General features: G+C 37.1%; 1 protein-coding gene across 2 annotated transcripts in view; it reads left to right on the top strand.

The window, feature by feature from the left end:
• STXBP5L (syntaxin binding protein 5L) overlaps window positions 1-26,972 on the top strand; it is a 189,144-nt gene that overhangs the window by 80,221 nt on the left and 81,951 nt on the right. For both annotated transcript variants that reach the window (XM_075034404.1, XM_075034405.1), the window contains exons 5-6: window positions 12,597-12,731; window positions 24,048-24,111. In XM_075034404.1, coding sequence (XP_074890505.1) covers window positions 12,597-12,731; window positions 24,048-24,111 — 199 coding nt within the window. The remainder of the gene's footprint in view (window positions 1-12,596; window positions 12,732-24,047; window positions 24,112-26,972) is intronic.

A 26,972-nucleotide genomic window follows, 5' to 3' on the forward strand; every position in this document is an offset into this window, starting at 1 on the left:
GGTAGATGTTACTGTAAAATAACATCACCTTTTATTTGATTTAGTGACTGTTTACTAAAGAAATCTGTTGGTTGCCATTTCCAGGAATAACTAGACCATACAGTTATTAGCAAGACTTCTTTTCTTATCTGTGCATGATGCAATAAACTCTCTTCTAATTACAGAAGTCCTGATCATATTTTTCATTTTAGAATATTAAAGAGATCTCTGTTTATATCCAGATCCAACCTTGAATTTAAGAATCTCTGTTCTTCTCTTAATGGCGACTTTCAGAGTCTTTCCCCAAAGTAATTTTTAGTCCACCAGGATTCTGCCGATACTCCTATTTTCAGTTTCGTTTCAATTAAAAATGTCCTTAAGTGTATTATGCCACAGTATCTGCTTTTATACCTGTTTGCTAAACAACTTCTCTGAAGGCAAATAGAGCTGTTTAAGGTATTTAAGATCTATTTTTACACAGCTCTGTACATAAAGGTTCTATTTCCATAATGAGACTTTAAAATGTTCAATAATAACATTAGCATAGTATATGGTAATTTGATTTTTGGTAACTACTCAGAAGAGTCTCAAAACAGGAACCCTGTTACATTGGTTACATATAGCTTTTCATTTTAAAAGCATGTATCTAGGACTTAAGAAAATACATGACAAAGTATGATGAATAATAAGGCAAATGTTTTTCTAATTCATGGTTATCGATCACTTGCAAATCAATTCACTTTTTCCTCACAGTGGTGCATTAAAAGCAGGTTAACAGAAAATGGCTGATACGCTATATACGAATTATTCTTAGAGATAATAGCTGTATTTAATAGCACAAGGACCAAAAAACCTGAAACATGACTTAGAACAAATTGCTTCTACTTTCCCCCTATTGCTAAAACCATACCAGATAGCCTCTACTTCCCCCAGTCCACCCCGATCTGTTAATTTGATTTATTACTTTATTTAAAGCTTTCTACAGACAATATTTTGGTAAATACAGAAAAGAGTCTTGGGATTTGATGTGAGACTGTGGAAAGCATATCAAGCAAAGGTTTCTAAATAAGAATTTTGTCAACTCTGAAACACCAAAATCACTGTTTCTAGCTGGTAGTTGGTCAAATGTTGTGGCTATAAATACAGCATAGTTAAAATATTTGAAAGGTGAAATTTAGTTATAACAGCTAATGAAATAACTTTATAAATTTGCTGTATGTATATGCATGTGTCTGAATGCAGATGTATAGGTATGTGTACGTGTGCATACACACACGCACACACACATATGAAATCATCATGACTGCTGCAACTGCTAGGAGAAAAACGCATAGCTAGCACAATTATTTGGGGACTTAACAACAGTACCGGGACTAGAGGGCCCTCTGGCCTGACAAAACCTCTTTTCCAATTCACCTCTGCTCTGTGTGACTCTCCAGTTCCTTCTGTTATTTCTATGAGAAAACAGGTCTGTCTTCAGAATTCCATTTTGCAAAGCATCTTTGTGATGTTTTGTTTTTACTTCAATAGGGAGGAAAAACATGTTCTGTATTATTTAATTTTTATGTCATCTGGCCATCCCTGATTGTCTGCCTGAGTAACTTAAGTGTTGGTTTCTTTCCTCAGAAAAAAATGCTTTAGCTCTTAGCAGTAGACGTGTTGTTACATGCTGCAAAACTTTAGATCATGCGCTTAGCAGTGTGCTGCTTCTTTCTAATGCTTTGTAGAAAATAAAGCATGTTTCTCAGTAAGATTTCTGCTTTTTTGAGAAAACACAGGGTAACATGTTATGATGTTTTCACATAGCAGCTGTGTTGCCAAATTGCTCTAAGGCCAGGTTTGGATAGCAAAATTTAAAATACACACAGCCATACACTGAACAACCGTGTTTCATGGCCTTAGTCATAACAAGTGAGAAGTCCAATATTGCAATACAGAAACGCATCATCTATTTCATATCATACATAGTCATATTAGACAAGAGCAAAAAAAGATGTCTTTTAAAGTTTAAACAGCATAAACAGTCTACATTATCAGTTGAAATATTCAGCTTGCTACACTTATAGTCTAGTTACAGGCATTCTATGGTTTTGTTTTTTGAAGTTTTCAGATTAGAGTTTTGAGACATCTTTCATAGTCCTGTTCAGATATATCCTTTGACCTTTGTTACATTAGATTTCCAGTCATACGTTAAAGCAGTGAAGAAGATACACCCATTCTGTTGCAGTAAGTCATTTGGTTCTTGGAAACCACTCCACCCCTTTCCTGCCCAGGCACATGTCAGCTTCAAGCAGGATCCAATGCAGTAATTTAGGATACTTTTCCTTATGTCACAATAAACTCTGGGCGCTATTCCAGTAAATCAGAAATAGAGCTAGTAATGTCAGTGTTGAGATTATCTCATTAAACAGTACATGAGCAGGAAGAGAAGAGAGACTACAGATTGCAGAAAAACAAGGACCGTTAATCACAGAGTCCCTGTCTACTGAAGCATAACAAATGAGAACAGCTGGTCTCCAATAAGTCTACAAGATTTTAATTGATGGAAGCTATTAAGAAAAAAAAGTGTCTATACATTGAAAAAGTATACACATGTAAAAATGCAATTTTTTTTACTTTGAAGTAACTTTCAGTATTTCAATCTTACCCTGATTGTAGAGAGTCATTCAAAATAACTTGATCGATATTGATATAAAATAGGTTTTAAACTCATTATAGTAAGAATGTAGGATAAACACAGATTTGTGTATGTTGCGGCAAGCAGGCATGAAATACTAGCGTATCTTCAGTATACTTTTCTAACAGCTATGTAAAGTCATGCTGTTTAGCAAAAGACAAGTTTCAACCTTTCATCTTTGAGCTAAGTCCCAGTTTACTTTTTTGAAACTATGAGGTTGGGAAGCAAAAACTATTTTTGATTTGTAGCTTCAGTGTTGGGTGAAAGGATGAGAGAAACTCTACCCTTAGGTATTTTGGTATTTTTAATGCAGCTGCTACAAAATCAATGAAAGAAAGAAATCAAAAACTTTTAAGAACATCATCTCCCTCTTCCATCCTTTGTGTTTTGGCTTTCTTTTATTGCTAAGAAACTCAGTGGCTCTTACTGTGGTCTGTATTGCCTATCACTGTCACTATGCTTGGTATTAGAACTCCATTTTTACTTAACCTTCAAAGAAAGTAATGGAGAACAAGTGAAGTACTGCGAATAACAAATAGTGATTTCACAAGCCAGTAGACAAGAGAAAAATCATGTACCTTGTCTTTCCCCTAAAGATGAAAGCAAGAGTCTGTTTGCCAATGCTGTTTCATTCATTTGCTCACTCTATCGATTTTGTGGAACTTTTGTTCTCATTTTTGTTGTCTAATGACGTTGAGTTGGCATCAGAAGCAAACTGGAAGCCAATGAAAAGCATGCCGGTTTCTTCCAGCATCTTTTCCTTTTTAAAGAAGCAAGTTTCCATATAATTTCCTTGTCTTTTTTCTTGGGTCCAAGCCTACACGTTACACCTGTTCAATCTATTGTATTACTGTAGGTAATACTAAAGATCTAGCCAGGGAGGGTATGCCACTGTCATTGTCAGTGATCCTGTTCCCACATGCAAGACATCCCAATGAATTTACCATCAAAACAGTGGAAGGGAGTTGACAAAAGAGGGTGTCTTTTTGCTGTGCATTTGTCTAGGAGGAAGGAAATTAATTTTCTGTCATCCTGAAGATTAAACAAATTGTTAGTAACACAGGCTACAAAAATTGCCATCCCGCTGCACACTAGGATTTCAAGAGTGACTTCTAAGTTGTTCTGGAGCTCCAATAGTGCCAGTTAACACGATGCAGTGCTGCTGCTAAGGCAGATAGCCATTGGGTTGCGAGGGTGTGAATTGAAATGCCTGCGTCTTGTATTATAGGAAGTTATCGTGTAGCTGGCTTTTCGTATGTGTTACGGCATGTTGAACAGGCCAGGATGATGTTTTACAGATTTGTAAGAAGGTTAGTTATAAGAAATGAAACTGGTAAAAACCAAAAGACCAGTTGCATGCTGTATACTTCGACTGACCTTGTAAAGTGCTCACAATAACCTCATAAGCTTTTATCTAAATACATAAATTCAGTCTTTATTCAAGGAAGATCTCCAGGTTTACTTACCTAATAAAAGGTAATGCATCTGATATTCTTGAACATGCCTTTTCTGATTTATTCTAGGTTCTTTTAAGTTTGAGTTAACTGCTTGTAAATAATTTGTGTTAACACCCATTATAAATGTTCATATAGTTGCTACACTAACATTTTGTGTAGTTAACATAAGTATTTGTGACTTAGAACAAGCATTTATGGAATGCTGTAAACTATTAATTACAGTTGTGATTGCACATTCATTTGAAATAGGAAGCTCACAATTTAAGAATGGGCCTAACTTTAGGCTTGTTAGGGTTATTTCGCCTGTCCAGAAGCTTTGCATAGGAACTTCTAGCTTTTGAGGAACCAGAGGAACAGCCTGCTTTTACTCTCGATTGCTTTAATAGGAAAAGAACCCAAATATACTATTGATAGTGCTTTGCTTTGTACTTTATATTTCAGTTTTTAAAACTTTAAAGGATTAATAATTAGTCCCAATTTCTAAAAATCAGGATGCTTCAGGATGTGCTAATAGATCCAAAGGAAAAAGAAGCCCAGTTAGGGACAAAACCAAAATATCTTGAGTAGTAGTTTTTCAACCGCATTTCATAAAATTCTACAGATTTTTTTTTTCTGCTTCTTGTATTTCTCTTTCTTATTCTTGTAGCTTGTTTAAGTATAATATTTCAGATAAAGGACATAATGAAAAATGCACTTATCTTCAATACTTTGAAAGCAGCAGTGGACCACCAGCCAGTTGACACATCTAAATAATTTGCTTTTTTGCTTTGTCAAAACAAATAACTATGTAAGGTGTCTATCAGCACTATTTAATTCTGTTTGCCTAAAATGAAACTATAAAGTCAAAATGTTTTCTCAACATTTTTTCCAAGTAGAATTTATAGAACTGGGGAGGGGGGTGACTGCTAATTATATACAGCGCGTTCACAAATAGCTAGAAGAATATTTTGCTTAGGATATGTTTATATTAAAATTGTAGTTTAGAGATAGAATCCTGATTTGTTGTACCTTAGCATTTGTAGGGAATTTGCCATCACTGAAATTCTTTAAATTAAGAGGTATCTTTTAGTAAATTGTTTTAGCTTAAGCAGTAATTAATTTGAAGGAATCCTATGGCCTGTGTTAAGCAGAAGAGAGGAGCCCTAAATGTTTATTTCTTATATTGCAATCCACAGATTAAATTACCAGTGTTGTGCAAATAATGACCATAATGAATACTTGCAGCTAAAGCGGTATAAGATAAAGACAAATAAAACTGTTCTGTGAACTGATTGGGTAAGCTGAGTAATCTGAGACACCGAACTTGAAAGGGATGTTGCCAAACAGATGTATAGCACTAGAAAGGAGCTGTTACCACTGCTTTGACTCCATATTCCATTCATGTTCCTTTGTAAGGAACATGTATTGAATTGCCTCATGTGAAGCAATTAATTTTACTGTCTCTTTCTTCGAAACATTGATCTCTATAGACTACTTGAAGAGGACTAAGCTTAAGTAATGACTCCAAGTGGTCCTACTGTTTACAAGTATTGATAGTTCAGTCAGGAAATAGGCACAGTAGCATGTGAGCTAAATAATGATTTGTTTCAGTGTTTAATTGTAAATAGTTTGTGACTTTCATTAATAACCTAGAATTTATTGCTAGAGATGATTCACTGAGTAGTTATAAACAGAATAGTCACATTCAGCTCCTGACTGATGGAAAAATGGAACTAAGTTCTAATTATAAAACCCTTCAGTAGATATTCTTTACCTACCCAGTCCTGTCATAAACTTTAATTATAGTGTATGCATTAGAGTCTTAAAACAACAAAGAATATTTGAGCAGTCTGTGTAAAACTCAACTGGAAAAAATCCAGCGATGGAAATGCTCGTGCAGTATTTTGAGAATATAGTTTACCTTAATATTCCTCTTGTGTTCAGATATCCCTAAATAACAGTGGGGTTTAATACGCCAGTGCCTTTGTTATGCTGTCACCAGGATCCAGTGCAATTTATGTATGATGTGTTTTCAGCTCCACTTCACTTTCCTCTATGTAAGTAATTAAAACATAAAATAAGGACCAATTGATTTTAGTTCACAGTAAATGTTGACTGATGATGATAGAAAATATATGTGAAATAGAAGATTATTCTTCATTTAAATTAAAACTAAATCACACTTATAAAAAACAGGTGGAGCACAAGAATCAGTCTCAAAGGCATGTTTGGTTCATTCACTGTCTGCTAGGATCTGCATGTGTGGGGCTACTATAAATTTTTGAAGTGATCTTACATGGTATGTGGAGAATCTAGTTTGAATAGGAGGAAGCTTCATGTTGTGATAGAGTACCACCAAGACTCTGAAAGGAAAAACTATCCAGATGTATTGAACTGCTATATTTTTCATTTGACTCTCTGTCATGCCAGTTAGTAATTTAAATTATTTCTTGTACTCTTATATCAGCACTAGAGACTGCATACACTTTGAAGTAAATTAAACTAAAAGTTTAAGTTAAACATTGGAAATCCTAATAATGGAGTTAATCTTGAATTTCTGCCTTCTTAGGACTTCCTGGTATATAAGCACTTAACCAGTCCATGTTGCAGGGGTAGCACTGTTATCATTACTGTGCACAGACCCAGCTGACATCTGTCTGGGGAACTGCACAACCACCAACCACTTGCTGCAAGCACATCGCGTGATATGGATGGCAGACTGCATGGATTGCTGCTATTGTACATGTCTTTTACATGTCTTACAGAGCTGATGAGCCCTAAATTTATATGTAGACCAGGGAGAAGAGTAAATACCTCCAGAGGCCAAATAGCTCATAATTTATGTCTTTTGCTTGATCTGCTGGAGACAGCTCCTTTTCTTCGTTGTCTCTAGCTTTAGCCTGTGCTTCTGTTTAGGCAATTCAGGTCAGCTGCAAATTAATTTGCTTGAATATCTGTCTAAATCTTCTTGTGTGCATTTCATGACTTAAAGGAATAATCTCAGCTGTAAGATTCCCATGTGAACTGACAGAAAAGCAACCCTATGCTTTCTGAAAATACTGACTAGCCAGAAGCTCCCTCAAAAAGGCCAGTCTGCTTTCGACCACTGGAGAAGGAGGGGCACTAGATGAGTCTGGTCGTCTTTGTATGTCAGTGAGGACTTTTCATATTACTTCTGTTCAAAAATACCAAAAGATTAAGGGAGTAGCGAAGGGAAAAAAAGGGTTGGGTGGAAATAATTTGTGCTTGCTGATGGAGAGAGAAGGGGACTGTATACAAAGTCATGAGGCACCTTTGGCAGCTGTAGTTTTCATTGCTGGGGAGAAGTCCTGCAGAAGGCAAGAAGGAAGGGAAGGGCTTATCTAGTGGTTTTCCTCAGTTGTGAATATTCATTGAGGGCTACACAGGCCACAGATTCCTCTCTAAAAAGAGCTGCTTTGAAAGAGGACTTGACAGAACATCAGCCAGTCACTGGCTAGTACCAGGAAGGACGGCCAGTCTATCAGGTGGCAGTGCCAAGAGAACAGCTTGTGGCGATGACCAGCTGAGGTAAGTAACATAAATTAGTGGAGAGTACTGAAAGCACCAGAGGATGCTGGAGAAGATTCCTTGAGTTGGGAGGAGAGCCTTAATCGCCCTAAAGAAAAGGTAGACTTCTGACATGCGTAACCTTCTTAAGAAGGTGATCAACTTTCTCAGCAGCTGAACTCATCCTTGGTGGGAAAATGCACTCTAAATTAGGTGTAAGACAGTGGCTGTAACTTCGTAGTAACAGAGTGCTGAGAGAAGGTGGGCAGGGACTACACAGCTACTGGGCTTGCTTGCTGTCAGCTACTCATGTTCCCGAGTTAATGCTCCTTCATGTTTCGTCTTCCTCTTCTCCTGTAAATCGGTGAGATTTCCATCTTTGCTGAGAGCCTGGACAGTGTAGTTTGTTTTGGTAGGATTCTAAGAAGGAGTTCAAGCTGATGTTTGTTTTTTGTAGGAACTTAGAGAAACTGAACCCTTCTGCTAGTCAGTGCTGGGCATAAGGGCTGCACATGTTCTATGCTTGTCCATATTTAAGATTGCCTTTACCCCTTATACAGACAGAGCATAAATTTAGTTGCACTTTTGATGTCAGGGAATGAGCAATTAAATAATTAAATTGGAAAAGCTGTTCATCATTTTGACAAAAAATGCAATTTATTCTTCCCCCTTCTGCAGTTCTCCTCACTCTCCACCAGGAAGAGAGTTCCAGGAAAATTTTTCATACTAAAAATAGAAAAACAAAGATAACAAAGCAGAGGCAGAAAGAAGTGTTTACAAAATCATCTTTTATTTTTCTTAGAGCAATGTTTAGTGTAATAAAAATGATTTTAAGCTATTTGAGAGTTTTTACTAGTATTTCAGAGAATGTAGCAGTCTATTTTAACATTGTAGTATTCTACTAATATGCAATGAGGTTTTTTGGTCAGAGTTGTTAGACTGTAGAGTACTGTGATTTTCTGAAAAATATACCTTTTCAAGATTTGCTAGTCAGAATATATTCCTTTCTAAAATGAGGTTCAGTTTTTTGACAATGCCTCTTTAAGTTATTCCATTATCTCTCTTATATTTGCTTACCTAATTTTAGAAATGTTTTTAGGAGTTTTGCTAAAGAGGTTTTGCTTATTAAGTTCTGCTTTAGGTGTTCTCTTTGGCACCTATTGTTTTTTTTTTTTAAATTACATTTTATATCCTGTTTTGCAGTTTGAATGCATTGGAAAACTGATACAATGTTCCAGACCATTTTGACAGCATAGGAACACCTTATTTGGTGTCAGTCCATGTTTTTTCCTATTTCTTATAATGATCAATGAGATTTATATTGTGGTTTGCTGCTCAGACTGTAGAATATCCACATTTCTGGCTGACTTTCTGTTATGTGGTCAACATTGAGCAAATTCTCAGGTCTCTGTTAATTGGGTTCCATGTTATCTCAATCAGATTGAGAATCTGATTAAATTTTGGCAGAAGCACTTCATATGGGCATAAATCACTACAATCCCTACTGTTGTAAGAAGAAAAATAGCCTTTCTTTCTTTCTGGCTAATCGACTGGTTTTTGTAAAGGCATCAAAGGACATCTTAATTTGTTTGTGGGATATATGACTAATAGAGGGATAGCTTTCATCCACAATGAAAACTACAGTATGAGACTTCATTGTTTTCTCTTGAAAAAATCATTATGTAATTTTGGTACTTACTGAAATGGAAGATATTCATTAAAAATCTAGAGTCTTGCTTCAAAGCTTTCAAGCCTCAAAGTCAAGTTAATATTTTCTGTAAAAGTGAAAAGTCAATAATACATAAAGCAGTTTGCATTTAATTTACGGAATGTAAAAGAAAACTACTTCAGAGCAGTGCGTATTTTTCTGAGAATATGAAAATCATATGGCTTTGTTTGGTGAAGCCTAACAATGTATCATATTAAAATGCCTAGTAATCCTTATGCTCTAATAGGTTTGTTACATATCTGGGTTGTCTCTAAGGGCATAGCATTTTCTTATAAGCTCACATATTGTAAAAGGTGGTATTTGATAATATATAATAACAGTTTGGGTAAACAATGAAGACTCATAGGATAGTTTTCATTGCGGAAGAACATGCAGAATACTTTCTTACCTGGCTGTCCCATAAATCTATCAGAACAAAATGAAATTATTTAAGAGGAAATAGCTGAGCTTAAAAAGCAGGAAAATTTGTGGTTATTTTCTTCATTCTTTAGCAACACCTATTTCTCTTCAGGTCCTTCATACTATATATCCAGACTTAGTAATTACTAGTGCCTGGGATTTCAGGTAGGCCAGCAGGAAAGTAAGTCTAGTAACTGATGGCCAGTAATTAGTACTTCAGTCTGATTTTTCTCTTTACTGTAGGTCCTTGCTCTTGAAACATAATGTTCTTGAAATTTTAAACCTAAGGCAGGCAAATACAGGACATGTAGTAGCTGGGAAATTAGACACCCATTTGGTCTGATGGTTGTTGTAGCAGTACATGCTAGAGATTATAACGTAGAAGCAAATTTCAAAAAGGGAAAAAAGCAGACCAAAGCAGCTTCATATGGTGTCTGAGGTGATATTGAGACTTTATTCATAATCAGGGTATTGGATTCAGTCTTGCACTTTGGAGACGAAGTTTTCCACAGTACACCGTACTGGCTTGTGAATGGATTTATCAGAGAACTGAAAATTAATATGGTCCTAGGTGGACTTGAACCTGCTTAGTCTGATGACACAACTGCAAGAATTTGGAGTAGCAGCATTCAAGTCAACTAGGGTTCCCTTTTTAACTCATGAGTTATTTGTCAGTCACTAGAAAGATATATTTTCAACACTTTCAAAGTCACAAATATTTTCTCTTTCTGTAATTTAACAGTTTACTACAAACAAGTGCTGAATGAACATCAGTGTGAAGTGGTTAAGAGGATTTATCAACCAGGGACCAAGGAGGTTTTTGCGTGAGCTGGGACCTAACAGACATGCATATGCTTTGGAGTGCAAGAAGGAAAAGTAGAGCTATTGCAGAAATGCAAGAAATAAAAAAAAAAAAAAAAAAGGACTAAATATGAATTTAACCAGAAGTGTAGTAAATGGTGTGTCTGAAGAGAAAGCAAAAGAAATAGAGTTGTCTAGTTTAAGGAGAAGTATCGGGAAAGATGTGAAAACCAGCTTCACATTTGTAAAACTACAAAGTTAAAAGGGCAGATTGTTCTTTGCATCCGTTATGAACGTAACAATAAAGCTAACAGCTTTAACTCCAGCAAGGAATATGTAGGTGGCATATACCTTTTGCAATTTTTTCTGTCAGATATTTGTTGATCTGATTACACCCACAATATAAGTATTAAGTTGCTGCTTGAAGGCGTTTTCATTTATGCATACTAAACTGTAATTCCCATTCTTAAAGCAATTCTCTTGAAAAACTTGTTTCTCTTTCCAGTAAAGGCACTGGAATTACTGCCAAAATTAGACAACTAATGGTAAAACTAAGCCTGGTGCAGGTGGATAGAACAAAGCCTATATCATATTTAAGTCTCACTTGAATCAACAGACAAAGATTTCTGTGAAGGGTAAGCCTTATTGTGGATTCGTGCTTCAGTAATAATTTTCCCCCATAAATTAGGACGTGAAGACTGCGTATTCCAACTGTGTTCAATCCAGTGTGATACATAACGCCAAAAAAAAAAATTTTGCTCACTTGAATGAATTCAGTCTTAAATATTCTGACACATGATTAGATACTTGGAAAACTGCAGAACTATCCAAATACTGTGTATAATCTGTTTGGAATATTTTTCTGTGTTGAAAGCACCTTACAGGGAACAATTACAGAAGGTATGTCAAATAAGTATAAATATTGAACAATTCCTTTAATTCAAAGGGTGGCAAATGTTCTACTTGGAGGACTTTACATGACCGAGGGCCAAATTGCTGGAAGACAGCCAGCACCCCTCTCACTTCTTTATAATTAATTAAGACAGATTGCTGTACCATAAGAACAAAAAAATGAAACGTGTATATTATTAAATACTATTTATAGATTTGTTGGGGAAGAAGGTGTTAAGGATAAAAATTATTGCATAGCTGTTAAGTTTGTATATAAAAGCTAGAAATAACCCGTTTATGGAACTGAGTGATAAATATAATAATATATGGCATACCAAGCCAAATACCTGCTTTTTCTCAAAATTAATGAGTCTGTACCATAAGATCAGATTAAGTTTCAGTCTCTGTAGGTAGCATGCATTCAATTATATTTCAGTAGCAAATTTTTATCTCATATAGGTTTAGTTTTGCTTGAATGTATGTAATATCTATATAATAATATCAAAGAAACCTGCATCTACTCATTATCTGTGAATTATCATGACAAACTGTCATGACATCTTCCCAAGGTAATGAAGCACTGGTTTATCACCCTGTAAGAATAATATGAGTGTAGGATTCAGTGTGTCTATGATACAATGCTTAACTGCACTTGGTAATGCTCTTCTCTAGTGTCCTACTCTCCCAGATAGCCAAAAGAGGAAATGTTTTCTTGTGTGAATGATGGTGTTACACTTCTGTTGTACAAAACATTAATCCTGCTGATGCCTGTTAACCTCTGTGTATTGAACTGGAAAAACTGCTTATTCTAAGAAAGGAAATAAGCAAGCCTAACTTGAGAGTCTTGGATACTGTCATAGTACAATTTACATACTCATGAAGATAACATAACTTAGTTCAGTGTTCAAGTGATGCAGCTTTTTTTTCCTGCCCTTAACATAGGCAGGCAGGATGGCCCCATTTTGTTTCATGTTCTCTTTTATGATTGTTCTGGAGATGACCCCCAAAACCTGCACGTTCTTCAGAATGCTGCGCCTGCTGGGCAGGCTTTTTTTCTCAAGTTATAAAATGGAAAGAATGATTATTTCATTTGCAGAAGTGTTAAAAAATATTGTTGCTATGATATTCAGTCACTTTTTTTGTTTTTCCTTTCCAGGATTACTTACTGCCATCTACCTTTCCAGAGTAAATGGCTTTATGTTGGAACGGAGAGGGGAAATACACACATTGTAAATATTGAGTCCTTCATTCTTTCTGGATATGTTATCATGTGGAACAAGGCAATAGAACTGTAAGTGCAAACTTCTTTATGTTTGTGTCTGTGGTCATTTTTGTAGCTGTCTTAAGATTAATTTTTAAGAATAATTTGTTTTTACAAATATAAACAAATCTTTTGAAAACCTTTTATTTTAACAAATGCATGTGCAGTATTAGCTGTTTTGTTACAGGACATGAGGAATTCAGATTTATGATAGAGAAGACTGAAGTTATTTAGCAGTCTGTTTAACTATGAAGTTCCATGAAATACAGATAATCATTAATCTCACAAATTCAGATTCTGCTATTTTTATGAGGGTAGCTTGATCACCTTCTCCTCCAAACATCCTGTGAACAGAATAATGGAGTATATTGGCCCTAAAACTCGATGGAGAACTTTTCTTCATTGAACTGTAGAATCATTTAGATGAGAAGAGATTGGAGGTCTCTAGACCAAGCCTCATGCTCAACACAGGGCTAATTTCAGAGTTAAATCAGGCTCATCAAAACCTGATGACATGACAGGAAAGGTAACGAGTATCTGTTAAATGACAGTTCTCTGACAGGCTAACATCGGTGCCTGTGTCACGGGTATGAAATCAAGAGAGACTTCTATAAAAATCTGACTGGGATAAATCTATGCTTCCTGCAAGTAAAAGGCTCAACGGAAACAAAAAAAAAATCTTTCTCTGATGTTTCCTCTGTGAAGTTCCAGTAAGAGGAACTACTGCGGGAAAACTCAGTATTTCATGCAGTTTCTGAGACATCTGCTTCCTGTTGTGAGAAACCTGTAACCTCTGGTAGTAAACAGGAATTCACCAAGCTCAATGAACCAAGAGATCAGTATCTATGAATAGGGCTACAGGCCTACAGTGGTGGATCTAATTCTCTATCCCAAGAAGATATCCCATTGATGGCAACCATTTTCCTCCAGAATTCTCCCCTTTCCCTTTTTCTCCCTACTATTATTACTGACTTTCACTAATTGCTGTGTCCCCCAGTAAAACTGATGCCTTGTTGTCTTTACTCCCTTCTGCCCCCACCAAATTCCATAGGCACAGTCATAAAAATCTAATTTTATCTTCAAAGGAGATAAAAACAAGGATTCAAATGGTAATCAGGATTCAGATGGTCTGCTGGTAAATCTTTTGTCCAGTTCTCAGTTTTGGAATGTTTGTTTGTCCTGCCTTTGTAAGACTTTGCTCAGCTCTGCTCAGTAGTTTTGGCTGAAAAATTACTGCTGGAATATGTGACTTAAACAAACTCAGAATTAATGTGTTCATTTTGATGAGTTCTTCAGGTGGGAAGTATCTTAATTATTTTTTCTTTCTCACTTTGTTTTGGTGATGTTGACATATTAGAGAGTTTTTTGATTCCTATAATTTAAAATGTATGTGTATAGTATATTGAGTAGATAACACCTTTGAGGTTTTGAGAACAACACATTTCTGTTTTGTGTGCATTTTGGAATTTTCTTCCCTCTGGACATTAGTATGTTTCTATTCTGTATGAAAATAAATCTGAAAGTTTTTTATGAAATGGAAGCCTTCCACCAAGTTTCACTTCCTAATTATTTCAAAATTTTTGGGGGGGGTTTTGTTTTTTTTTTTTGAAATGGCCACAGCAGACCTTTTTCATGACAACAGAGTAGAATGATGCCTCTCTTCAATGAAAAGTATGTGGGAAATAAGGGCTGCTTACTTAACAAGTTTCAGTACTGAGTTGTTGAGATAGATTCTTGCACAGCATCCAGCCTAACTTGCTAGAACCTTTTAGTAAACAAGCAGCCTCGCCTAACTATTTTCTTTGTATTACCTATGCAGGAATATACCTAGATTTTGCAAAATTTTTCTTCCATAAGTTATGAAAGATAGTGACAACATAATACAGATAGGCCTTGTCACCTCAAGTACTTGGAGATGCTGTGTGGTTACCGTAATAGTTTCTTCTTCTAAAAAGCTAGTTTGCAGGGTACTGGTTTAGTGACAGTTGAGCACAGGTATTCATCCATTTTTGCTTCTAGTTCTATCAGTCTTACATCTTACAAGTATAACTTGATCCCTGTAGGCAGTGTGCTAGTCTAAGAAGGCTGTGTCCGCTCCACTCAATCTCACTGTGCACTTCTTGATATGGAACAGAGGAAGTTGTCCTTGCCTGTATTACACAGGTAGACAGGGGTCCTGTGTGTCTCCAGATTAATTTCTCTGTATCAGAGTAAGAGACTGGTTGGGATAATGGTGATGTTTGCCACAGGAGCTGCCTTTAACAGATGCTATAGCGCTGCTGAAGTTGAAACTAGGTGACTTTTTCAGTTATTTGAACTCTCTCTGGTAAGAAACTATGATGTCTCTTCCAGTACTATTGCTTTCTTGCAGGAAAAATGTAATTTAGATTAGCTTTTAAAGGGAATGTTATTAACTCTAAGTGTACTTCATGAGGGTAGGCTTATGATAGTAGACTTCCCTTTAGAATTGTACTGAGATATATTTTTGAGAGAGCAATTTTATTTTGGTCCATGGATATGTTCTTATTTGATTATATTGTTTAACCTTCACATTATTTTTGTACAATCTTCACATGATTTTCACATTTTAATATTATAGAATCATACAATAATTCACGTTGGAAGGCTCTGCTGGAATTTTCTAGACCAACTTCTGGCTTGCAGTAGGATCAGCTAAGAGACCAGGTTGTTCAGGGCTGTGTAAGTTCATAGGGCCTGTTGATGTTAAGTACTTTAAAAGATGAAAGAAAATAGGAAAACATATGTATGTAAAACTTCAGGAACAGCTTCAGCCTTACCACAAACTATGTAAGAGGTAATAGTGCTTATAACATTGTTTTTCATTCTGAGATAGATTTTATCATTTCAGAGTGTGGGATTAGTGTGAAGATGTTACTATTCTCTATAAAGCTTGGAAGGAGAGGGTTTACCTTCTGTGCAAGCATATTTGTGTCAAACTTACTGGCAAGGAAAGACCAGTAAAAGTGATTGCTCTGCTGCTATATTCAAGTTGTCAGTTTAGACAGAGGGTTTATATATAGAATTTTGAGTGTGTCAGATTTGTGTGTCATCTGCACAAACAAGCCTGAAGGAGAGTTCTTCCCTCTTCGTGCAATTCTCATCCAGTTTCTAAAATTGCAGACTAAGTCTACCAACATAACTTGTCTTTCTTTCAAAATCCCTCCTTACTTTTTTCACTGACTTGTACCTACTTCTAATGAAATCTCCATGAATTTTCATAATGCAGTTTTAACTCAGTTGTCATTAAGATTTCAAGGCTTTACAGTGAAAACCGATAGGAGATTGAAATGGTTAATTTTTTAAAAACCTGAAATGCTTTGACTTTGGAATGTTAAACTATATATTACTATACCTAAGTCACTGTAAAACCAGACTACATCTTATTTTGTGAGAGTACAAAAAAAAAAAACCCAAAAAGCTGAAATCCTAGTTCTCTTAGTTTTTCAGAACATGTTTGAAGAGGGCCTCCTTATACAGTGCTAACACTGTGGCCAAGGTAACCTGAGAAGGTCAGAATACCTGTGTTGTCATTTTCCCCTTTGGAAAACACCTAAAAGTTGCATTCTAGACTTTCATCATGGACTGAGTTTGTCCCTCTAAGATTGTGATGACATTGCTCAGTAAATAATATAATAAAGGGTATTGTATAGGTGAAAAAAATATGGAGCATAGAAAAGATACTCCAACAATTCATTTTAGTCCGTTCATGGGCTTACCAGGGTTTCAACCCCACAAAGTTTGTCACACTTCTTGAGATCTTGAGATTAATTCATTCCAGAGAACATAACTGTCATCTTCAGAAGAAAAACCATTGTCAGTCAGTGAGGCCTATCAAATGACTGCAAGAATTTTTTTTTCTAACAGTGTTTCTGTTGCAGTGGAAAACTGAGGTGAAGAGGCTTAGTAGTTTAAGGAATTGAAGGAGAAACAGGTTTGGATGTAAAATTTTTAGACTTTGCATATGATGCAAAAAATTCTCTCACCTTGACCTGCATGGCTACTTTGACTTACAAAGTTGGCTTTTGGTTTGGTTTTTTGGAGGGTTTTTTTGTCAGCATTTGTGATTTTGTTGCCTACTCTTGTATCAAAATACACTGAAAGATATGTAGAGTACTGTATTTTGGAGTGATAGTGGTTTTCTCATTATGATCTGTTCAGAAGCATCTAGTAGAGATATATATCAAAAAGATGGTTGCAATGCCTATTTTGTCATAGGGACTATTGCCTTCTTATACAGGAGAGATCATCTGGCTTGCTTAAACAGTATGTAAAATTAGTGAGAAATTAAGGCCTGAATAGACTAATAATGCAAAGGAAACACAGAATTTTTTGTTTGAGATTATTTTCAGTACTGAGGCATAACTGATTGTAGAAGTTACAGGAAAAATTCCTTTATAAATCATGTGTACTGTCAAAGGTGCAGCGGATCTGGCCTTGTCTAGAGCTGAGAAAGAACATTAGAATATGGAGATTTTTAGAAACATTTTCTCTAGCAATTGTCTCAGCCATTTCTGTCATCTCATGCATTGTCACTACCTCAGACCAGACTGAAGTATCTTTTCAGCTAAGAATGAAGAGTAACTCAAAACTTTTTCACTTGTCATTTCTCTGTCATGTAGCTGAGCTAGTCCTTTGCTGGAGATGTTTGGGGCTCATAATACTATTTGGTTTTCTACTCTCTAATAAGCAAACAGTTTCTCTCTTTTCCTTCAAAATGTTTGGAAACAGGTCTGGAAGAGAGAAATAGTCAATGAGCCCAGCATGTCTCTATTTACTCTAACTACAGTGAGATTAATTTTCTTAGCCTGCAGGATCATACATTTTGGAAGGTCATCTGGCATTGGGAAGGAAAGGAAGATCTTGATGAGTCCACTAAACTCCAAAAATGAGAAATCTGCATTGTAAGCCTCCTTCCTGAGCATGCAGATTCCAGTGTTTGAACACCCCACTAACGAATGAATGAATAACTGAAACTTGTCAAAATTAATGGGATTTGGAGTATCAAAGAATTGGGCAAATTGGAACTCAGTTATGACAGCGCCATAACTTGGTCTTTCCTTTCTTAGCCCTTTCCTTGCCCATCCCTATTTCCTAGATGTATCTCAGAGCCAGCAGTTCCACCACGGTGAAGGAAAGAAGCATGCAGGAGAAGTAGCAGTCTAGGAGCAACTGCTTCACCCTCTGTGCATGGACCCAAATGGAAATATTCCTAGTATAAAGAAAGTGCAAGTTGCAAGGCATCCTTCTTCTAGACATTTTAGAAATTGTGTCTAAGACTCAGAGTTGCATCTTGAGGTTGAACTGATTCTTACTCCAATTCCCAGCTTTGATCCACAGTATGTGAATGATGTATCTAACTCTGCTCATTCTTTTTAATTTCTCTGTGACTCTACCAGTGAAAAGAAAGTCTTAAAATCTCTGGTGTGCTACACTTTTGTGGAGAGCAGAACTGTAGAAGATGTCTGACTACTGGCACTGCAGAAGTATCTGCTTATGCATGTGCTTTTCTCAGCACTGTCACATTCCGTCAACTCCAACTCTGTAACAATGACTAATACAGATGTTTTCTTTTTTTTTTTTTTTCCTCTCCTAACTCCTTCTACCACTTTCTACCACCAGATTTTCATTCTTCTCAGAAATCATTACAGTGCTTCTGTAATTGTGCAGGGTATTTTTTTCAACAGGAAACTTGTTTTCTCTTTATTTTATTCTGTTTTGTCATACATTACTTTTACCTGCTTTAGATATTGTCTTGGTATTTGAAGTTCTTACAACAGTATGTAAGTCACTCCGTTTCTTGGAGTGCATAAAACTTCCCAGAATGATGGAGGAATACATCATCTATGTGTTTTTCACGTTTTCCTCAGTCCAAATTATAACGTTACTGAAGACTTCTTTCTGAGATTTTGAATTTTAGAATAAAATAGTTAAATAAATCCTTCCATCCTTACATGTTTTTTTGAAGACTACTGTTTAACAGTGAATGGTTTCTTCATTTCAGTCCTGTTGTTCCGAGTAAGAGTCAAGTCTTGGGGCATATCAGCTCTCTCATCTCTCAAAATGAACATGCACCAAATAAATTAATACCTGCTGCTGTCAGGAATAACTTCTGATTAAGTGCAAACCAGCTCAAAGTATGACTAGTTTCTTAACAAACTTCTAGCTCTGTACAGCTGTCATGGGAACCTTTTGTTCCAATTTCAATTCTTCAGCAGTCTGTTTTTGTGGGCTTACGGGTCAACAAAGGCTATGAAATGTTGCAGTCTTGTATCATTAGCTCATGCTTTTTTCTTGCTCAGTTGAAGGTAGCTTTTGCTGTAGGAATTTTTTACTGCAAATCATTGCTCATATTTTTTGGACTTGACCTTCATGTTTTTTTCTTTCTGCTGTGTATGGACTTGGCTTTGTGTTTTATCCTTTTCATGTCTTTTCAGAGCTTTTATTTTCTCAGTCATTCTCAGCTGTACCCCAGCTAGTATTTGGGAATGAAGAATTCTCTGCTCAACTATTTCACTTATGTCTTATTTTTGCCTACTGATTCTTCCTTATTTTCCCCTCTGTCAAGGGTAGCATCTAGTTAGTTTTTACAGTCTCCTAAAGCCAGCTTGAAGGAATGCCTATACAGGAGTATCTGGCATCAACAGTAGTGTGTTTTATTGATGATAGCTTCAAGTATGGTTGGTTTCCTAGAACCTCTTCATCCTTTCCAGGAGCTGTTGGATCTCTGCTTTTGCTTTTAATGTAATTCAACAGTGTTTTTCTTTCTTTGTCGACTGTTCCACAATGACAGCATACAACTCTCCAGTCTCCTTGACAACTCTACTGTAATAGCAATGAGGGGAAACAAAACATTTTTATGTATACTCAAGCTACATGAGGCAAAATGTTTTTGTGTGTAGACATTTCCACATGCAGTATAATTTACTGTATGAAAGTAGTAATTACTGTATCTGTAGCTCTGATAGCTAACTATATTATATCAATAATATTAGTTTACAGAACTCATGAAACACTAATTGCTCTATTTAATCCTACTTGTAGTGCAGTCATGATGTCTACCCTTAGGAGAAATTGACTGTAGAGCCTAATGCCTAGCTCTCCTCTTACAAGCAACACTTCTAAAACTAAAACACCTTCCCCCCAGCCCCTGTTTTTCCTAGGCTCAACTTCACTCCTTCATTCCCAGCTCCTCTACCTCCTCCCTTTCCTCCCCCTGAGCAGTGCAGGGGGATGGAGAATGCAGGTTGTGCTTGGTCCATTACAGCTCCTGTCTGCTGCTCCTTCCTCCTCACACTCTTCCCCTGCTCCAGCATGGGTCCTTCCACAGGCTACAGTCCTTCAGGATAAACCTGCTCCAGCGTGGGCTCTCCACAGGCTGCAGTTCCTTCAGGAAATATCCACCTGCTCCAGTGTGGAGTCTTCCACAGGCTTCAGGGGAAATATCTGCTCTGGCGTGGTCCTCTCCACAGGCAGCAGGGGAATCTCTGCTCCGGTGCTTGGAGCACCTCCTCTCTTCCTCCTTCGTTGACCTTGCTGCTCATAGGGCTGTTTCTCACACTTTTTTCCTCACGGCCTGTACAGCAGGGTTTTTTTGCCCTTTCTTAATTTGTTTTCCCTCAGGTGCCACCATCCTGGCTGTTGGGCCCAGCTGTGCCCTGCGATGGGTCTGTTGGAGCTGACAGGAGCCAGCTGTGTCCAGAACGGGGCAGCCCTGGCTGCTCCTCACAGAGACCCCCCCCGCAACTCCCCACTGCCAACACCTTGACACCTGCATCCAATATTTGACACACAAGAGCTGACAAGAATGGAACCAAAGGCTGGTGTTGTACGTGTGAAAGCAAAACAATGGTTCATTGAGTCTTTTGATAAAGTGACATACCTGACAGACTGAAATAATAAAACTGGAAGAAGCCTGACCAAGTCAGTTATAATACAAAACAACTAAACTATTAAAATACCGAGGAGTAAGATAATATTAAGATAATACTTATATCAAATATAGAGGAAAGAGAATGAGGAAAAATAAAATCTCATACATTTAGTGCAAAGACTGCTGTGTTTGGTGTCAACCTTGCTGGTAATGTATATGAAGTTCTTAATAAAACTGAAGAAATAGCTAGGAACCTAATAATAAAAGGATAATACTCCTAAAAGAAACAAAAAAATGCCTAATATCCTGAAAAGCAAAAATAAATTTTATTACAGTGTAATAAATCCCAGGATTCTCCAACTGTCATTTACAATAGATTCAAGAGGGAAATGGAGGAGGTAGAAAAATGTATTGTATTAGTGAAGGTTACCCATTTTTGCTGAGCTCTTAGCATGGAAATCTGAGGCTATGCCCCTGCAAGAATAAAAGATAAAAATAAGACTGGTAGTAAATGACAGTTTTATATCATTTACAGAGGAACAACTAGTTTGTGTGACAATGAAAGTTAGATGTAAGCTAGAGTGACTACAGTTCATGTAAGAGTTTGCTTCTACCCAAAGATAAATGGATACATTCTTTGGTAAGCAATGATTTATGTATCTTAAAAAGAAAATGGTGGTTGCACAGATTTATCTAAATTGTTCTTGACTTTTAAAATTGGTAGGTACAAAGAGCAGCCTAGATGGGATTAATCTTTAGCTTAGGAAGACAGTATGCTCTTTCCCCTTCTCCCTCCATTTTCGCCAATTTTGCCAATATTCCTGGTCAAGTACCGATACTGGTATGGCTAAGCAACCCAGCCTGCGTACTGGTTGGTTCAATGGGCTGGGACAACTGCCCAGACCAGTATGCCTTGTCAGCCTGCACGTGTTCCTTCCACCATTTTGTCTGTTGCCAGCTTAGTCATGCCTGATGTTTGCTTGGCTCTGCTCCCTCTTCTGTCATCTGTGAGTTGTTCTTACCTGGCTAAAAGCTAAAATTTCTTATGCTGCCTCTTCTTTTCATGGTTTTTCCTCTTATTCTTCCTCCTTTGCCCATCATGGCATAGGCAGCATGTACTCCAAACAGATCTAGTTCTTTCCATCAACATACTCTGACCAGTTCAGATAGGTGAGCTTATATCAGAAACAAAGTTTAAAGCAGCCTAGAATGCCCCAGGATGTCACATTCACTTGCTGAGGACAGATGTACAAGATGTGTGTGGGTCTAAGCGCTGCCTGCAAATATCCTCAGCTCACCCCTCAGTTCCCCATCACTGCCTACCTACCCTGCCTGCTCCAAGGTCTGGTGTGGTGGAAATGGTTTGATTTGTTTTTTTTTTTAATTCCAGTACAGGTTACTCAGAAACAGAAGCTTAGCCAGAGGGGTCCCCTCTGGGGATTTGGCTTGGATAGGAATGACAGCCAGATTTCCCGCTAACTGCATCTCTGCAAAAATTGTTGTGTGCCATGTCTCAAGCCAAATGGGTACTTGCTGGTGGCACCATTGAAGACAGGCTGTATAGAATATTGCTGTATAGACTGGCTGTCCACTGCTTTCCTGCTGATCTCACTTCTGTGCTGGGATATGTTGCAAAATGCTCTTGTAGAAGCCTTCTTCACCAAGACCTCATGTAGCAAAGTAACATGCTGCAGGTATCTGCGGAAACATGATCTGCCAAAGCTGAAGATGCTGGCATGGGATCATCTCATGGAGAAGGTCCACCAAAGAAGCTTTGTGTATGCAGCTAGCAGTAATGTTAAAATATATGTGAAGGCATGGGGTATAGTCTTGGAAGGTTGTCTAGCCTTCAGGTGACTTGAAGTTTTCTCTCTCTCTGGCTTGGAATAAACTTAGTTTGGAAGGTCTAAGGATGTCTGGAGTAATTTTTCATTGTCTTTAGCTCAGAGGTAAATATCAGACAAGGTCTTTGCCATGCTGTTTGGCCCCGCTTTGGTGCATGACCAAATAGCTGAAATACTTAAGACATTCTACTGGCAAAAAATAGAGGCCAGAGGAAAGTGTGCATGCTTTCAACAGTGTTGAAGTGTACTGTTTTGGGAAAGAGTCGTCTGTGAGGATATAGATTGCTCCACAGTATTTTAACGTTTGAGTTGCCTGGGAGTTTTTGCATACCACTCAGTCTTGATTTGGAGTCTGACTTGGTAGAACAGAGGCCAGTTTTGCTGTAGTGCAGTATTTGGGCCAAAGGAAGAGGAACACTGATAAGTTAGGAAAATCCTTTGAGCGGTTTGGCTGGAACCTAGTTTTGGTTTGTTTAATTCTCTTGCAGATTGTTTTAAAATTTGGAGCTTAAGTAGTGTTAGGTATGGCTTCCAGATAAATTCTTAGCTTTATGGGCCCTTCCAGCCTCTGCCATATTTTTTTTCTGGTGACCTTTGGTAAACCAAGACCAGCCATGCAAGTCTAGATTCTAAGCTGAACTCCAAGGGACGTGTGCTCTGACCCAGAACCTAGATGAAAGAAAGATCCTGTTCTGTGCAGGCCTGAAGCTTTGTGGGCTGGTGCTTGTCTTCTTGCTCTGTATGACTGCCAGGGCCTAAAGATCTGGTCAGAAAAGATGACAGTTGAAAAATCTTCATCTGTCTATTCAGTTTCCTATGATTTGCATTTGATGTCAGGTGCTGGACATCAATGACTTAAGCAGCAGTCCCTATACTAAGTTGCATACTACTTTGTTGGTACATGTTACAAAAAGAGAGGGGGCAGCAAGAACAATAAGTAATCTTTACAGAGGCTTACAAAGACTCATGCGGTGGGTCTTATGGCTGAGAAGCCTCACTGTACATGCATTATGGGTGCAACTATATTAGTTGGTCTGAAGATGTCATAAGGCTTTACAGAACAGACAATGGCAAGATGCTCCATTTCTGAAACCCCACTGCAGTAATGCTAAGAAGCTACCTGATAGAGTAGTGTGGGTGAGGCCACTGAAGCCCTGTCATTAATGAGATTGGAACTGGATGAGTCTTCTTACCAGTATTGAAATGAATCCAGTGAAGACTTTGCAAATCCTTGGCAGATTATCCTTGAAATCAAGCAATTGAGGGAGGGAGGGCAGAAAGAGGGGGAATCGAAAATAGAAAAGGCAAAAAAGCCGTAGAAATCAGAGGGGAAAAAAATTAATGTAATAAGAGGAATAGCGAGTTTTTTTTAAAAATAGAAGAAAGGATTCATCAACAAAGGAGAATCTTTGCCTATAACAGCAAGAAGGAAATAGAGGAGAATATGAAGAGATATGGATAACTTTCAGACAGTTATCTTCCCCTGTTGGGCTTTTTAGAATGACTTTTAAACCATTGGAGGTACACGTTAACACACGTAGAAATTAAGGTAAGCAGCTATCTCTTCATACAAAAAACATTCATAGCTTTGATTTGATTTTTGTCTTGCAGATCTACAAAGACTCACCCTGGGCCAGTTGTACATTTAAGTGACAGTCCAAGAGATGAGGGAAAAGTGAGTACAACTAATGGTATAAAACATTACAGCATTTCATACCCTTTATCTGCCTTGATAGCACTTTCTTTTTGCTTATACACTAATTTTATCATATGCTTGCTTTCTGTATTTGCAGTGTCACTTTCACAGTTTTTAAGAAAAAAATTCTCTTGGTACAATTTTAATGAGTAAAAATCTGTGATGCAGACAACATACTGTACTTTGAAACCTATAGCCAATCAAAATTGTTCCTGATTAAATAAACTTGACTTTGCTTAAGTAAGAATTGACTAAAAACTGTATCATGACTTCAGTACTTGGATAAACATGCTATTATGAAGGTTTTATAGTAGGTTTTCATAAGATAAGAAATCTTTTCTTTACAAGAATAACAATGATAGTAACCCACATTTAGAACTTGATGCAGTTTGTGAACAGAGTTGAGAATAGTAAAGACCTGTCAACAAGTGGAAGCAAAACATAGAGTGTAAGGGTTGTGATTGGTACTGTCAGAAAGCAAAATCGGAGTTGGTTTTATTTGTATGGTAGCTTTTCCAGAACGAAATTTGGTTGCCACAAAACCAATTTTATTAGAGCTTTTTTATTTATGTGTTGCTACTGAATTTTTGAGCATTTTGCCTGTGTGGAAGGGGCATTTAACTATCTCATAATTTTTGATCACTTCCACTAATTGCATTTTAGTGTGTATTTATAAAGGACTGCATCTTACAAATGGTGTATCTGTTTGACAGTGTGCCTCACATAACAGCTGATGGTTATTGGAAACTAGCAGCAGTTTGAATTTCTGATACTGATACGGGGGACATTATGCTGAAATGAATATGGGTACCTAGAAACACACTGATGACTACATCTGAATTTCATTTGCATTAGCTGTCCTTGGATTTACCATATTGCAAGGTGAACTATGTGAAAATGATGCATTTGCCAGCTAGCCCTCCAACAAGTTAGATTGGATCTCTAAGCCTTTTTGGAAGAAGGTAACAGTAGATCAAGTAATTTAGAATACAGCAAATAGAGTAATTAAACGCTATGAAGCGTAGTGTTGTAGCCTCAGACCAGAAGCCATCAAGAAATGCTATTTGACTGTCTATGGCAAAATACCTAATAAAAATAAAGGTTTATTGATGAGGCATAACTCTTGTTCGCTGGCCACAACAGAAGTTGCTGATGACCTAATAAATCACACAGTGTAGGGAAAAAGGATATGATACTAAAAGAAAAAGTGGTCTTGTGAGTGAACATCTCTTACAGGAATGTCATGCACCATGTCCAAAGAGAAACCTAAAATATTTTGACTTCAGCAGAAAGGGAGAAGATAAAAAGGTCCCAGGAAAGGGAGTTAGAGGAGAACTTGCTAGGAAATACTATTGCTTGTTGCTCAGAGGACACATTGGAGACATCTGGCCACTTATGAAGTACTAGCATACTAACAACAACAGCAACAACAAAATCAGACGGATCCCTATGAAAAACAAACATTGGCAATTCATGGGGAGAAAGAGTAGAAAATGTAAGCTATACAGAAACCATCCCAGTGCAGCCGTTTATGTCATTGATAGATTGATAGTCATGTAAAGAACAAATTGGTACTAACAAAATACTTGCAGATTTGCAGAATGTGGAATTTATAGTGTTTGATATTCACAGAAAGATGTCAGTAAAAGGTACGCACAGATGTAAGAGAAGATCCAGGGACTAAATCAAAAGACGTAGCTCTAGATCAGAAAAAACAACAGTAGAGAAAAAAATTAAATTTTTCAATTAAGTCTCATTAAACTTTGGTTGAAAAAAATGAAGGATAAAACAATCTTTCTTCAGCATGGGGAAAAAATGAGAAAAAAAACAACTTCTGGGACTTCCACTGTTCAGCATTGTCATAAACAACCTAGAAAAGAAAGTAAGCAATGATGTGATCAGGTTTGTTGGACTTCAGGAGGCTGAGAAACTCAGCTGTAAAATGACAGGTTAAATACTGTCTTTTGTCAGTATTCAGTGTAGATGATAGGAAGTGATATGTGTGGGGGAAAATGTTTCTGACTTTGCATACAAACCAGTGGGTCTGAGCTGATTGTTACTGTTTGGTATCAAGAGCTTTGAGTGGTGATTGATAGTTCAATGAAATGTCAGCTCAATGCTCAGTAGTGACCAATAAAGAAAATCAAAATTAGGCATTATCTGGAGAAGAAGAGAGAACAAAACAGGGCTATTGCATAAATGCATGATTGATTGCCTGCTGAATACCAAGCATAATATTTGTCCTTCTATGTCAAAAAGAACATAATTGTGCTAAAAGAAATTTAGAGAAGGGGCAAGGTTTTCTATGTGAGACACAACTAAGTGTGACAGGACAATTCATTGTGGAAAAGAGCTGATTGTGATTCTGAGTTTGAAAATCACAATTGTTATGAAGAGGGTAGAAACAGTTCATAGTTGCTTTCAATACAAAAACTATCAAACAAAGCTGACAAATGTCAGATTCCAAACAAGCCAATTAAGTACTTCTTCAAATGTTCAGTGGGAAGAAGCGATAAAACTCTTTCCAAATGGTGCTGAAAATGTATATTGGTCGCAAGGGAGACTAGAAAAGTTAACACAAGAAAAACAGATTTGAAGGTTACTGAAGAAGTTTGCTGAATTTTCCTGAAAGGTTATTAAAGATGAGGTTAAACCAAGTCACGTCTAATTGAAGAGTTGGCTATCTTTGAGAAAATAACTTGTGCTGAGAGAATATGTGAGACTATGGTAAATACTTGCCCTCCTCCCATATTGTTCTTTGGTATTTGCTCTTGGCCATTTAAGTACAAGATACTGTGATAGGTAGACCTTTTGTGTGATTTAGCGGAGTTGTTCTTAGG

Source organism: Buteo buteo, chromosome 8 (assembly GCF_964188355.1).
Source record: "Buteo buteo chromosome 8, bButBut1.hap1.1, whole genome shotgun sequence".
Lineage (NCBI taxonomy): Eukaryota > Metazoa > Chordata > Aves > Accipitriformes > Accipitridae > Buteo > Buteo buteo.